The sequence below is a fragment of the Rutilus rutilus genome (assembly GCF_951802725.1).
Source record: "Rutilus rutilus genome assembly, chromosome: 25".
Classification (NCBI taxonomy): Eukaryota; Metazoa; Chordata; class Actinopteri; order Cypriniformes; family Leuciscidae; genus Rutilus; species Rutilus rutilus.
In genome coordinates this window covers 27543699-27558043 of record NC_140229.1, presented here as the reverse complement: position 1 = coordinate 27558043, position 14345 = coordinate 27543699, and the positions used below count along the sequence as shown (strand labels likewise).

Below are 14345 nucleotides of genomic sequence, written 5' to 3'. Positions count from 1 at the left end.
TAAACTAAATTAATAACTTTCTTTACAACAAAAATGAACCATCAAGCTGGACTGTGACGCTATTTATGCTTGTAGTATGTGTGTCTTCATGTTGAGATTAGAGTTGCAGTAGAGCATGTGTGCTCACCTGTGCCAGGGCTCGGACAGGACTGGCATGGTTTGTTCCAGGCTTTTCCCACATTGTAGGAACAGCAGCACAGTCTCTGTGTGGTGTTAAAGTGGAGCTGGTGTTCACAGGTACTGCCACTGTAGTCTCGGTAACACAGACTTCTCCTCATATCTAAAACAACACACAGTCCTACAAATGTAGTAGTTTGCATTTAAAGAAAATAAAATACAGTCAAATAAATAAAATATACTATATAAAGTACACTAACCTGCATGAGTAGAGCAAAAAGCATTTACAATGAAAATAACATTACACACAACATTAGTTACCTACTTTAGTTAACATTACCTAAAGATGAACAATACTTCAACAGCATTTATTAATCTTAGTTAATGTTAACTTAATTTCATCATTTACTAATACATTATTAAAATCAAAGGTTGTATTTGTTAACATTACTTAATGCACTCTGAACTGACATGAACAAACAATGAACAGCTGGATTAATATTAACTAACATTAACGAAGATGAATTAATACTGTAACAAACGTATTGCTCATTGTTAGTTCATGTTAGTTAATACATTAACTAATGTTAACTAATGAACCTAATTGTAAAGTGTTACCATAAAATGTATTGATTACAATTAAAACTATTAAGCCATGGGTGTCCAATCCTGTTCCTGGAGATCAACCTGGAGTTCAGCTCCAATCCTGATCAACACACACCTGTCCTGTGTGTGACCATCACGTGCTCCTGGAGATCTCCATCCGCTGCTTCAGGTGTGTGTTTGATCAGGGATGGAGCTGAACTCCGCAGGAAGGTTGATCTCCAGAAACAGGATTGGACACCTCTTTATTAAACTATTAATTAAAAACTGTGCTGTCTGCATCAAACCAGCACCAGAGTGTGTGAAGCACACTGACACACACACACACACGCACCCATGCAGCGGCGTCCTCCGCTCACTTGCATGTAGTCCTGTGGGCAGACACACGTGTAGTTTCCCAGTGTGTTGTAGCAGGTGCCTGGACCACACACCCCTGAACTGAGCACACATTCATCAATATCTGAAAAACACACCTCACAGTCAAACTCACCTCTCTGAGCGTCTCTCAGTGAACAGAGAGTATGTCTGAGCCTCACCCTCACAGATGCGCTCGTCTGTGTTGAGGTGGTATCCGGTCGGGCAATCGCACTGGAAACTGCCGAACGCATTGATGCAGTTTCCACCCTGGCACAGGCCGGGCAGCTCCTGACACTCGTCAATATCTGACCCCAACAGAAACACAACTCAAACACAACAGTTCTCAATACCCCTTATATTTCAGGCTTAGATTTTTTCTTAAACTCATCGAAATATCAAGTCCATTTTAAGAAAAAAAAGGCAGAAATAATTAGAGCATCATCCTGCAATCTGGTTGAATTCTTCTCCCAACAAGGCCCAGCTTACTTATTTTACCGTACGTATGTTACTTTTACCGTAAAAGAAAACAAATAATCTAACAGCCTCACCTGGGTTGTTTCATTATTGGCATTTCACCGACAGTAGTTCTTGTGCGGTCTTGCAACAGAATGTGAGTCAGAGATGTAGATCATCCACTGCCATCCACGGCTAATATACCAGAACCAATGCTACCATCTCAAACTATGAGACTATGTTCTGGACACTACTATTATCTGAATAAAGTGTTCTAACATTCTTATTCTGTGACCTACAAAAGCTCAAAAATATTTATTATACAATTCAAAATATTTATCTATGTGTGCAATCAAATATATTAAGCAACAGTGCAACTTTTCCAAAGGTAATTTTTAGACCTTTACTACAGATAAACACCCTTCATGAACTGAAATATTTCTTATTAAATACATATTAATATGTCTAAAATGTATTTTAAAGATGTTATATATTAGATTAGGCTCTAATTATCACTACCAACTAACTATTAACTATGACTTTTGCCTCAATAAATTAATAGTTAGTAAGGTAGTTGTTAAGTTTAGGTATTGGGTGGATTATAGGATGTAGAATATGGTCATGCAGAATAAGGCATTAATATGTGCTTTATAAGTACTAATACACAGCCAATATCCTAGTAATATGCATAATAATAAGGAACTAGTTAATAGTGAGAACTGGACGCTAAACTAAAGTGTTACCGTATATATTTAATATATTCTGGCCCTGCGATCCGTCCAGGGTGCTTCCTCTCCAATACATCCCACGACACCCGGACAGGCTCCAGCAGACTGATCACTTAAAAAGCACTAAATGGTTTAGCCCCCCAGTACTTAAACGAGCTCTTAACGCACTATAGTCCTTCACGTCTATTGTGATCTCAAAATTCCGGCCAGTTGATAATACCTAGAATATCAAAGTCGACTGCTGGCGGCAGATCCTTCTCCTATTTAGCACCAAAACTTTGGAACAGTCTTCCTAACATTGTCTGGGAAGCAGACACACTTTGTCAGTTCAAATCTAGACTAAAAACACATCTCTTTGACCTAGCATACAAATAAACATTATACATTCCTATTATTCAAATCCGTTAAAATATTAGTCTGCATAAATTAGGAGAACTGGAACCGGGAACACTTCCTATAACACCTGATGCACTTCATAAGAATCTAAGAAGTCTCTCTATTTCATCCAATAGTTTTTTAACAAACAAATCTGTACCTAATATTCTTATTATATTAGTAACCATTTAAAAATACTATATTATGAATAGTCACCCAACTGTGTGTCATGTCTAACTTTAACCATATAGAGTTGACAGTAATCACAAAACAGTACAGCCACTATGACCTTATTGCTTATGTATTTTCTATAACTTCACAGGAAATAATAATCTGTTATAGAGAGTACGTTCAGCGTGTATATAGTGATGTATAGTATAGTATAATGGGTTGATTACCTTCCAGGATGATAGTGATGGGGTTAAGTTTGAACCCCTCTCCTCCAGGACACAGTGTGTTATACTCCGCTAGACACACATGGTATGATCATCAGCCATCTTCATCATTCATATTCATCAATATTTATTTTTTAATATGCTAAGACGATATGAAAGAACTTATGAATGTTATTGTCACAAAAAAAAAGATAAAAATCTGTTTAAAAGTCTGCCTTTAAATTACTTTATATTATTGCATTGTAATATTAAAGTATTGTAAAACAGAAGTATTGTCATTGGGCTCCAGCATCCCTGCGGACCTGCAGACGATAAAGCCATTTGTGGAGAAGTATTGTCATGTTAAACATTTTATGATTGCAGTATTGATATATTGCAGTCCTGATGTATAAAGATTGAAATATTGAAGTGTTGTAGTATTAAAGTCCCCCTGTGGTGAAAATCAAGTTTTTAATGTTGTTTATATGTCTATGTGGTGTTTTTAATGTGCTTTAAGACAAACCATGAGAAAAATTGCTGAGTATTTTCTCCTTAAACGTCACAAACTACCTTGTAACCAATCAGATCAACGTGTGATCGTCAACCAGTGGATCTCTGAGCTGCTGTGAGTGAGTGGAGGCGGGGTTCATTTGCATATTCATAGAACCGCACATACTAAATGAGGCCAGGGTGTCGAGTTACATTCAAGCCATTATCAAGAAAAAAAACGTTTAAATATGTAATTTTGGTGATCAAAGATGAGATTTAAGGGATAAAATGATTGACTCCAAGGGGACTTTAAAGTATTGGAGTATCCTTATTTTGAGGTAACAGTGTACAGTATTGTTGTACTGGACTATTGCAGTATTAAACTATAGAAATATATCAGTATTTATTATTGAAGCATTGATGTAAGCATTGATAGTATTATAGTATTGAATTACTAAGGTAATGTAGTTAGCATTAAGCTATTATAATAGTATGAAGGACTAAAATATCTCCTGAACGCCAGTGTGTAACTTTTCATTCCTTATGGAGAGTTTTCTTAAAACTTCTAAATGAAAGTGGCAAGATATGTGTTTTTCAGAACATGTTCATCTTTTAACTGTTTTCATCCCTGCAGTGGTAATGATGTATTGCAATACTGAATTATTGCAGTATGAAAGTGCTGACATATTGTTCCATTATATAACTGAATTATTGTCATCTTGAAGTTCTGTAGTGTTGAACAATTGAGTAGTATTGTAGAGTTCCTTACATGTGTTGAGCGGAGGGCAAAGGTCACACGGGTTACCCCACGCCCGTCCCAGAGAACAGCAGCATGATGAACGGCTGACTCCAAACCCCAGCTCAACGCCACAGGCCCGCGAGCCTCGGTACTCTAGAAAACAGCTCCCTGCTCGCGTGTCTGCCGCATGGAGAGAGAACAACTGACTGTGTGTCAAACTTTATGAATGATGACAAAACACTTCAATAAAGGGAAGGATGCAGTGAATACATTACATCCAGGGTTTGAAATTAACACCCGTCAACCATAAAAGTCAACTGTGGCGGATAACACACTAGCCAATTTGGCGTTTTACTTATTATTATGTTCACTCACTGTTCTGGGGAAGTTCGCGTAAGCCAAATCTGCGCAGATTTAACGCAAATACTCGTGAGTCATCATGATATATTAAATACAGCGTATTGCGCAGAATCTGCTCATATCTGGCTTACTTGAACATATACGTCATTACACAACAAATAACGGCACGCTTGTTCATTTGCATTGAAGCAATAGCGAAGATTAAAAAGCATTTGTTTAACAGAAAAGAGAGTTATTTTCCAACATTGTACATTCTTTGTACTGTATTGATCTGTCCACTTAAAACACATTTTTGATGAAAAGGATGAGGATGAAAGAGGAAGGGAGGAGATGCTGGATGACAGGATTTAGTTTGAATAAGAAATGAATGTATGAAATCCAAATTTTATATGTAAATATAAGCTGTGACGTAGTGAGGGTTTGGGTTACATTGAATAATCAGTCTTACCAACACAGCCGATTCCAGTGGGGTTGAGCTCGAAGTCAATGGGACAGTTGCACTGGTACGAGCCGGCTGTGTTCTCACAGCGACCATTAACACAGCTGATGGGATCAAGACACTCGTCCACATCTGACATCACAGCAACACAGAAGCGGTCAGTGTGTGTGAGGTGAAGAACAGCTGTTGATGTGTGTGTGTAGGGTAACAGCAGGTTTACCTGTGCAGTTTCCACCTGTCCTGTCCAGCTCATACCCCTCATCACAAACACAGCGAAACATTCCTGGAATATTCTGACATGAACCAAACACACAGATGTTGTGGAAGGAGCACTCGTCTATATCTGTAAATGAGCCAAAAGATATCAGTAATTGATTTTTAGGTGATCTCTTGTCTGTCTATGGCAAATAGCAGTAACTGACTTAGACAATTACAATTCAGCTCTGTGATATGCAGCAAAATTACAGTCAGTCAGTAGATTAAATGATTGCAGCCTGTGTGTGTGAAGATAAGCGCACCTCGACAGGTTCTCCTGTTGGGAGTGTGTGTGAAGCCCATCTCACATTCACAGCGATAGCCGCCGGGAACATTGAGGCACTGGCCGTTTTCACACAGATCCACATCTTCAGCACACTCGTCCATATCTGCAGGACATCAAGACCCCAGTCAGTGATGGTTTGTATGATGGAAGTATGTTGGTGTGGATGGACAGACTGAACAGACAGACAGAAAGATGAATGATGGACCTGAGCAGGTAAATCCGTCGCCAGTAAAGCCTTCTGAACATTTACAGCGGAACGAGCCAGCCATGTTCACACACTCGGCATCAGCGCTGCAGACCTCAGTCCTGTTCACACACTCATCCACATCTACACATTAAATACATACAAACACAATGAACATTTAATGTAACATTTAATTATTTAAATACATAAATATTATTAAATCCATTATTATTGCATTATTGTTAAATGCATGATGTAATACATTGGATAACAGTGTGATGAACACTGAGAACCACTGATTTGATTGGCTCTTTTTACATGATGTTTTATAAACAAAGTTCGGGAGGAGCACGTTCAAATAATCAATCAACCAATCTATCAATCATCTCATCAAACAATTACAATGTCTACCCTATCAGCATGAGAGGAAGCATATATATATATATTCACTCTGTCAACTCACCTAACTTCCTTGACAGTTCCAGCATCCCTCCACCACCCCGACTGCTCACCCTTGGCTTGTTCTTTCACAGCCAGGAATACGGGGGGAGTACTCTGGGTTCGGGCCGAATACCGAGCCCGGAGCCCTCTCCTCGGACAGCACGCCAAATACGCATTTATTCTATCTGACTTATTTGTAAGTGTGAACTAGTGAAATGTATGTATTGTGTAGATCATTCATTTAGATTATACTTGAATATAAATCTCTATTTCTAGGAGAAAGAGACAAATGACAGGCGTTCGTTGTTTGTTCATGTTACTTTACAGTGCATTGACTAATGTTAACAGATACAACTTTTGATTTAAAAAATGTGTTGTTCACTGTCATCAGTTCATGTAAATTAGCAGTAGAACCCGTTTAGAAAACATGTATTTGTGAAAAAAATTGATAACATTTTACAATAACGTTTAATTGGTTAAGTAAAATGTTACAATTTTTTTTTTAATACATGTTTCCTAAATGGGTTCTACTGCTAATTTACATGAACTGACAATGAACAACACATTTTTTAAATCAAAAGTTGTATCTGGTAACATTACTTAATGCACTGTAAAGTAACATGAACAAACAATGAATTACTGTTTTATTAACTAATATTAAAAGGGATAGTTCACCCTAAATGATAATGCTGTCATCATTTAAACAACCTCATGTCGTTCCAAAGCATTTCTTTCTTCTGTGGAAAATAAAAGAATATATTTTGAGAAATGTCACACTGTTTTTTGTTAATACAATGGAAGACAGTCACCATTACTGTTTGGTTACCAACAATCTTTAAAATATCTTTTAGAAAGAAAGAAGTCAAACAGGTTTGGAATGATAAAAGGGTGATTAAATGATGACAGAATGTTCATTTAGGAGGAATTTACACTAAAGTGAAAGTAGCAGTATTTTTTGCACGAAGTGTCAAAAATTGTTAGATGCTATTGGAAAGATTATACAGTATTTCAAAGCTTTTGCATTTTACCTTGCGTCCCTCGCAACACTTTCACATTTCTTGGGGAATGCAGACCTTTCGTGAATGAATGCAAACGCACTGAAATATAATTCTTCCTCTCCTCTCATTTTACCATCACCGTGTCCCCTTTACGTGTTTTGTACTTCTTCAGACCCCTTCATTTTACTGCTTTATTACCTTTGTAATACTTCTACTTATTGGAAGTATTTTTCTCAGGGGCTTCTTTAACTTTTACTCTAATCATTTCTCATTCAGGTATCTTTAGTTTTAGTCATGATGATTGGGTACTTTATATAACATTGATTTTCTTTAAACTGTTTCCAGCCCGTTGTTGCACATTTGTTGTTAATTGTGCACAACCATAAAATGGTCAAAATTACGGGCTGTATCCAGATCAGATGGAGGACCTGCGCCTAGACACGACCACAACACATGATGTAGTCAGCCGGATCTGGGCCGTATCCAGATCAGATGGAGGACCTGCGCCTAGATACGACCACAACAAATGATGTAGTCAGCCGGATCCGGGCCGTATCCAGATCGGATGGTGGACCTGCGCCTAGACACGACCACAACAAATGATGTAGTCAGCCGGATCCGGGCCGTATCCAGATCAGATGGAGGACCTGCGCCTAGACACGACCACAACACATGATGTAGTCAGCCGGATCTGGGCCGTATCCAGATCAGATGGAGGACCTGCGCCTAGACACGACCACAACACATGATGTAGTCAGCCGGATCTGGGCCGTATCCAGATCGGATGGTGGACCTGCGCCTAGACACGACCACAACACATGATGTAGTCAGCCGGATCTGGGCCGTATCCAGATCAGATGGAGGACCTGCGCCTAGACACGACCACAACACATGATGTAGTCAGCCGGATCTGGGCCGTATCCAGATCAGATGGAGGACCTGCGCCTAGATACGACCACAACAAATGATGTAGTCAGCCGGATCCGGGCCGTATCCAGATCGGATGGTGGACCTGCGCCTAGATACGACCACAACAAATGATGTAGTCAGCCGGATCTGGGCCGTATCCAGATCAGATGGAGGACCTGCGCCTAGACACGACCACAACACATGATGTAGTCAGCCGGATCTGGGCCGTATCCAGATCAGATGGAGGACCTGCGCCTAGATACGACCACAACAAATGATGTAGTCAGCAGGATCCGGGCCGTATCCAGACCAGATGGAGGACCTGCGCCTAGACACGACCACAACACATGATGTAGTCAGCCGGATCTGGGCCGTATCCAGATCAGATGGAGGACCTGCGCCTAGATACGACCACAACAAATGATGTAGTCAGCCGGATCCGGGCCGTATCCAGATCGGATGGTGGACTTGCGCCAAGATACGACCACAACAAATTATGTAGTCAGCCGGATCCGGGCCGTATCCAGATCAGATGGAGGACCTGTGCCTAGAAATGACCACAATGCATCCCTGAAGTGTCAGCAGAGATTGTGTCAACTAGACTCCCCCTGTAAGGCCACATCGACACGACAGCCATCGGCACTGATCCTCAACAAACCCGTCTCCATACCGGTGTGACTCCGATCATCAACCAGATGGAACTGGATAATATTCTGATTGTTCCAATCCAATCTGACTTCTGACCTATAATGCTGCCTGAATCATAATCATACACTGTTTGTTCGTTGGCCAGAGGAGAACTGGCCCCCGACTGAGCCTCGGTTCTCCCAAGTTTTTTTTTCTCCATTCTGCCCTGATGGAGTTTTCGTTCCTTGCCACTGTTGCCTATTTCGCCTTTGTCGCCATTTTCTTTTAGCTTGCTTAGTTGGGGACATTTAGTTTAATATTCAACAATAATATTTGATCTGCCTACATTGACACCATTATATGAGAACTGAACTGAGCTGGACGATGACATCACGGTTTTCTCCAGAGAGGCTATATATATATACTGTATATATGTAAATGAACTAAATTAATAACTTTTTTACAACAAAAATGAAACATCACTGAACTTACTTAAGCTGGATTATGACACTATTTTCTTCTGGAAATAAACTTTGTTGCATTATTTTCCTGTTATCTCTGTAAAGCTGCTTTGAAACAATCTGTATTGTAAAAAGCGCTGTATAAATAAAGTTGACTCATGATACGGTTCTCCAGATATTTTTGAAATTCCAGTACCTGTAAATATGTTTCACCTAATTACCACAGGTAAGAGGATTTATAATGCTAGCATTATAATCAAAAACATGGATAAGTTACATGGCCACATTCAGTTTACACACCTTTCTTGCCCAGTAACTGGGTAAATGAGGAATAACACGCACCAGCACATCTGACTCCATCCCCGGCCCAGCCGTCCCAGCAGGAGCAGAGGTAGTGTCCAGCGGTGTTGATACAGGCGGCATGTGCATCACAGTTATGAGTGTTCGTCTCGCACTCATTAACATCTGTATCAGAGATCACATGCCAATACACAGACAATTAACAACTATTACAATGCTCTGTGCATTGTGGAGTATTGATGTACAGTAACAGTGTAAGTACAGTTTTGAAGTATATATATGTAATTAATTACACGTCACACACGTTACATGTCTGAGGTGTTTCCTGGATCAGGTCTCACCGTTGCAGCCAGAGGTTCCCTTCTTCACAGCGTAACCCATCTCACAATGACAGATGTATGAACCCTCGGTGTTCTCACACTCCCCAAACATACAGATGCTGCTGTTGAGTTCACACTCATTCACATCTACAACAAAAATCCCACACCAACAGACTAAAAACAAAATCACATTCTGTCAAATGACTATGCAAGATTCAAAACAGACCCAGTACAGACAGACTCATTCATCTGGTAAGATATGCATCACATTCTTGTAATGCTAACTTTTAAAACATGAGTTATTAACAGATTTTTGAACACGTACTCTCCGTGACACACAGCAAAAGATCTTTGCAGAAGATGTGTGCTGAATTACATACAAATAAGCAAAAACAGAGCAAAAACATTCCTTCTAAAAATACATTCCTGTTTTAAGAATTGAGCATCATACCGATGCATGTCCTTGTGTCCGCAGAAGTCATAAATCCTTCATAACACAGGCAATGATATGCTCCAGGAGAGTTAGTGCACTGGCCACCTTCACAGATGCCAACATCCTCTTCACACTCATTCACATCTGGAAAGAGAAAGAAAGAGAGGTGAGTCTATGTACAGAGTATGTGTGCAACTAGACATACAATATGCAATGTACAATTTTATGCGCCACTCAATCAGCTGCATTTGTACATTAAAGACCGCTGTGTTAAATGAGGCCTCTGTAGACACAGAAAAGCTCATCAGTGTTTGGTCAGGTTTGTAGTAGAGCACCTGCACATGTCCGCTGGTCCGGTGTCAGAGCATAACCCTGACCACAGATGCAGGAGTAACTCCCCTCAGAGTTACTACAGTACAGCTCACATCCTCCGTTCTCGATCGTACACTCGTCTATGTCTGAGGAACACAAGAGACATCAGAACACACACATATCTGTGTTAGTGATGTAGGTACATTCAGTAACAGCTGACAAGCAATTCACACTACTGTTCAAAAGACTGGGGTCAGTAAGATATTTTTTTGTTGCCAAAAATGTATATTTTTATTCAGCAAGGGCGATTTAAATTCATCACAACTTTCAATAAATTAATCTATCTACAGTTTCCATACACACAAAAGAGTGGTTGGACAAAGCCACAGATTTGTAAACGAACTGAAATCCACTGCCGCTTCAATGTATATCTTTTGAGTGATATGTAATGAGAAGTGTTGTGCCAGTTCATACTTAAAAAGAACTAGCTCAAAGTTCAGTTCACACAGATGATAATGAACTAGTTCATGTTCATAGTTCTTTTTTTTTTTAAATGAACTAAGTTCACACATCTAAAAATGAACTAGTTCACGTTCATTTGTTAAATTCTTTTTAAGATAGGCCACTATCTTACTCAATAGAACCTCTTTACCAGTGCTTAATTTGTAAAGTGGGAGGTCCCGGCGACTCAAAACGGGGGTTGGAGGTAACGAAAAAAAAAATAAAAAAATAAAAAATTACACTGCCTACAGTACGTAGCTTCTCTGCAGGGACAGCATGCTGAGTGGGTGCTAGATCATTGACGGGGAGCTGCGCAAAACAAATATTTAATATTCAGTTATGTTAATGATCACAATTAAAGTTTTAATTTTATTAAATTGAAAAAGCGCAACATTCAGCATTCAATCAAATAGGCCTATTCTAAAAGATGTAGGCTATTATTAATAATAATGTTATTTCAACACAATATCTCGTTATTTCGAAATAATATGTGTGCGTGCATCTGTAAATCCGGTGACGCGTGTATTGATTTTTATTAATAAACAAGTGTTTTCTCTAAAAGTGTCGACTCGGCTGCAAAGATGAAGTTGACGATCGCCATCTCCGTGTGAACGCGCTTATAGAGAGAAATGCACATAAATAAGCCTAGGCCTAATGGATTACATAATCAGAAAGTAGCCTTTTTCTTTTTTCGTTTTGAATTATTTCGTTTAAAGACATTTCAAGCTTTGTGTATTTGATGTATTTGTCATGTCTGTGTGAGGCATACACTGAGTTTCGTTAAGTTAGGATGTGCTCTAGTTCACGTGCAATGCAAGTGAGCGCGCGGGCGCCTCCGTTATATTTGTTTCGTCGGCCTATTTATTAAATACAGGCAATCGGTTGATGAAAAATTGATTCAAATTAAGATACAATTTATACAAAACGAAATTCACTTTAAAGAAAGGCTTTCTACAAAACAACTTCAACGGTCAAAATCATGTCTGACCCACTCCATGTCTCATATTGCGCATCCTATCTTACTCGGTCGTGCTGTTCACTTTTCATAAATCAACATAAATGGAAAAAAAAATAACATTATAATATTTTAACAAGTATTGAACGCGCTTTTTTTAATGGCTACAACAGTATAGTAGGCCTACATAGCCTACTCTCTATTTGTACAAATTTCTGCATATTAATTTAATTCTGAATTTTGCACACACAAGTTGAAAGGCATTTGTTCAAATCAAGTTCACGGATAATTGTACGTGCATTTATTAGCCTAATCATTATGATACTAAAATCCTAACAAATAGGCTATGCTATGTAGGCTACAAAAAAATCAGATGAGCCCATAATATGAACGGTTAAGCATTTTCCTCTTATAGAAAACCATTAGGCTATAAGAACGCTTAATGTGTCTTAATGCAGATTAGAATGCCCCCTTATTATGTCGAAATAACGAGATATCGATACTAGGCTGCTTTGTCCACCGTGGTCTCCTTTTTGATCAGCGGAAACGATTTTTGCTTGTTTGGGATCTGACTGTGAAGCGTATTTGAAAAAATTCCTGTCTTTTTGACATTTTTCCCCTGAGTGAAACGATCGAGGCTAACAGCAATCTCAACTCGTACAACAAGCGCGCAAGTCATGTGTCACAAACATTGAACACTACACATACAGTAATTTTTTTTTTTTTCATTTAGGCAATTCATTTTAGTGACACAGGAGGTGCCGGATCCAATAAAAAAGGTTCCGGATCCAATTTCGGAGGTGACGGAACATGTTCCGGCTCAAATTAAGCCCTGGTAAAACCTGACTTTTCAAATGAGCGTGAACGTGAACTGCGCGTGCTGCTCATTCCTGCCAGAGTGAGCGCCGCTCTCGTTCACGTTCATTGTACGAAAAGTGATTCGTTCAGTGTTTTCTGTGTATCTCTCTGTGTATGTGTGTGTGTGTGTGTGTGTGTGTGTGTGTGTGTGTGTGTGTGTGTGTGCGAGCTAGTATTCTTTGTTACAGATCAGTGTTGGTGAGGTGAACAAATGGCACCCTGGGGAGATGGAGTGACTGGAGCCTAGAAACGCAGTTCTGTGACCTCGGCGGGTATCATCTGAATAATCAATGGAGATATGCTTCTGCCATTCCATCCATATGTGGAGGCTTTCTAAGTCTATCTATTTCTTAGCCAATCAGAATGAGTGTTGAAGCTGGCTTCCGCTGATGAAACTGCAAACTATTCTTCAGTAAAATTTTCTTCAGTTGACTGCACTTCTGACTCCTGGTATTCATTCATCATATCTGGTCCTTGAGTCTTTAACTGTTAATTCCCCTACATAACTGATACAATGGAGAGTTTGAGGCTTTAAAGATCATTAAAAGCTGATCTAATGTAAAGTTCTGACCTGTGCACCCTTTCCTATCAGGGGTTGTGTGATATCCAGAGTTGCAGGAGCACTGGTAGGTCCCCATCACATTCACACACCTGCCGTTATGACACAACGTGCTGCTCAGATCACACTCGTTCACATCTGCAGACAAACAGATCCATCAGAAGAATCAGACCAAAACAAAATATATATTTAATTCATAACAGTGAAATTTAAAAAGTGATCAATGTACGATAATCAATATAATCGAGCTGAGAAGTGGTAAATAGTTATGTGCATTATTCTATTGATAAAAAAAGAGAGTACAGCACATAGAAATATGATATGATATAGTTCTCACCTTCACAGGCACTGCCGTCCACAGACAGACGATGACCCGGTGGACACACACACTTGTAGCTGCCATCAGTGTTTTCACAGGTGCCTCCATTGCACAGTGAGGGGTTTCTTTCACACTCATCAATATCTACAACATAACAAGCACACACATACTCTCAGTCTAAAATACTGGAAGTTTCAGACCTCCAAAAGTATTCCTCACTACAAAAATAGAACTTGTTGAAACCAAGCTGCAAAAACAACTCACTTTTTATTTACAGCACATTGTACAGGACCTATAGACAAAGTATTAATAAATAAATACATATAAGTATATGTTTTTTTTAGGGTTTTATAGGGTTTTAAAAGAGACAGAAGACCAAAACTGAGCGTTTCTCACAAAGGGTCTAAATGAGGATAAAAAAAAAAAAAAACATCTTTGCAAATATACTGTATAAATATAATATAAACTGTTTTAAGACTATGGAAGAAAAAAAGGTGCTTTTTGTTGAGTATGATAATTCATACATCAGGCTTTTATAGCTCATTTAGATATAGTGAGAATATTGAGCTCATACACAGGAGGAAACAGCTCTA

At 39.1% G+C, this 14345-nt stretch overlaps 1 protein-coding gene across 1 annotated transcript in view; it reads right to left on the bottom strand.

The window, feature by feature from the left end:
- Positions 1–14345, bottom strand: part of fbn2a (fibrillin 2a) — a gene marked incomplete at its 5' end in the record, with an annotated part of 146402 nt that overhangs the window by 61754 nt on the left and 70303 nt on the right. Inside the window, 16 exons of the mRNA XM_084401099.1 lie at positions 128–280; positions 1055–1180; positions 1257–1382; positions 3032–3100; positions 4266–4415; positions 5044–5166; positions 5255–5377; positions 5553–5678; positions 5781–5903; positions 9496–9660; positions 9837–9962; positions 10141–10182; positions 10267–10392; positions 10584–10706; positions 13446–13571; positions 13771–13896. Coding sequence (XP_084257225.1) covers positions 128–280; positions 1055–1180; positions 1257–1382; positions 3032–3100; positions 4266–4415; positions 5044–5166; positions 5255–5377; positions 5553–5678; positions 5781–5903; positions 9496–9660; positions 9837–9962; positions 10141–10182; positions 10267–10392; positions 10584–10706; positions 13446–13571; positions 13771–13896 — 1953 coding nt within the window. The remainder of the gene's footprint in view (positions 1–127; positions 281–1054; positions 1181–1256; positions 1383–3031; positions 3101–4265; positions 4416–5043; positions 5167–5254; positions 5378–5552; positions 5679–5780; positions 5904–9495; positions 9661–9836; positions 9963–10140; positions 10183–10266; positions 10393–10583; positions 10707–13445; positions 13572–13770; positions 13897–14345) is intronic.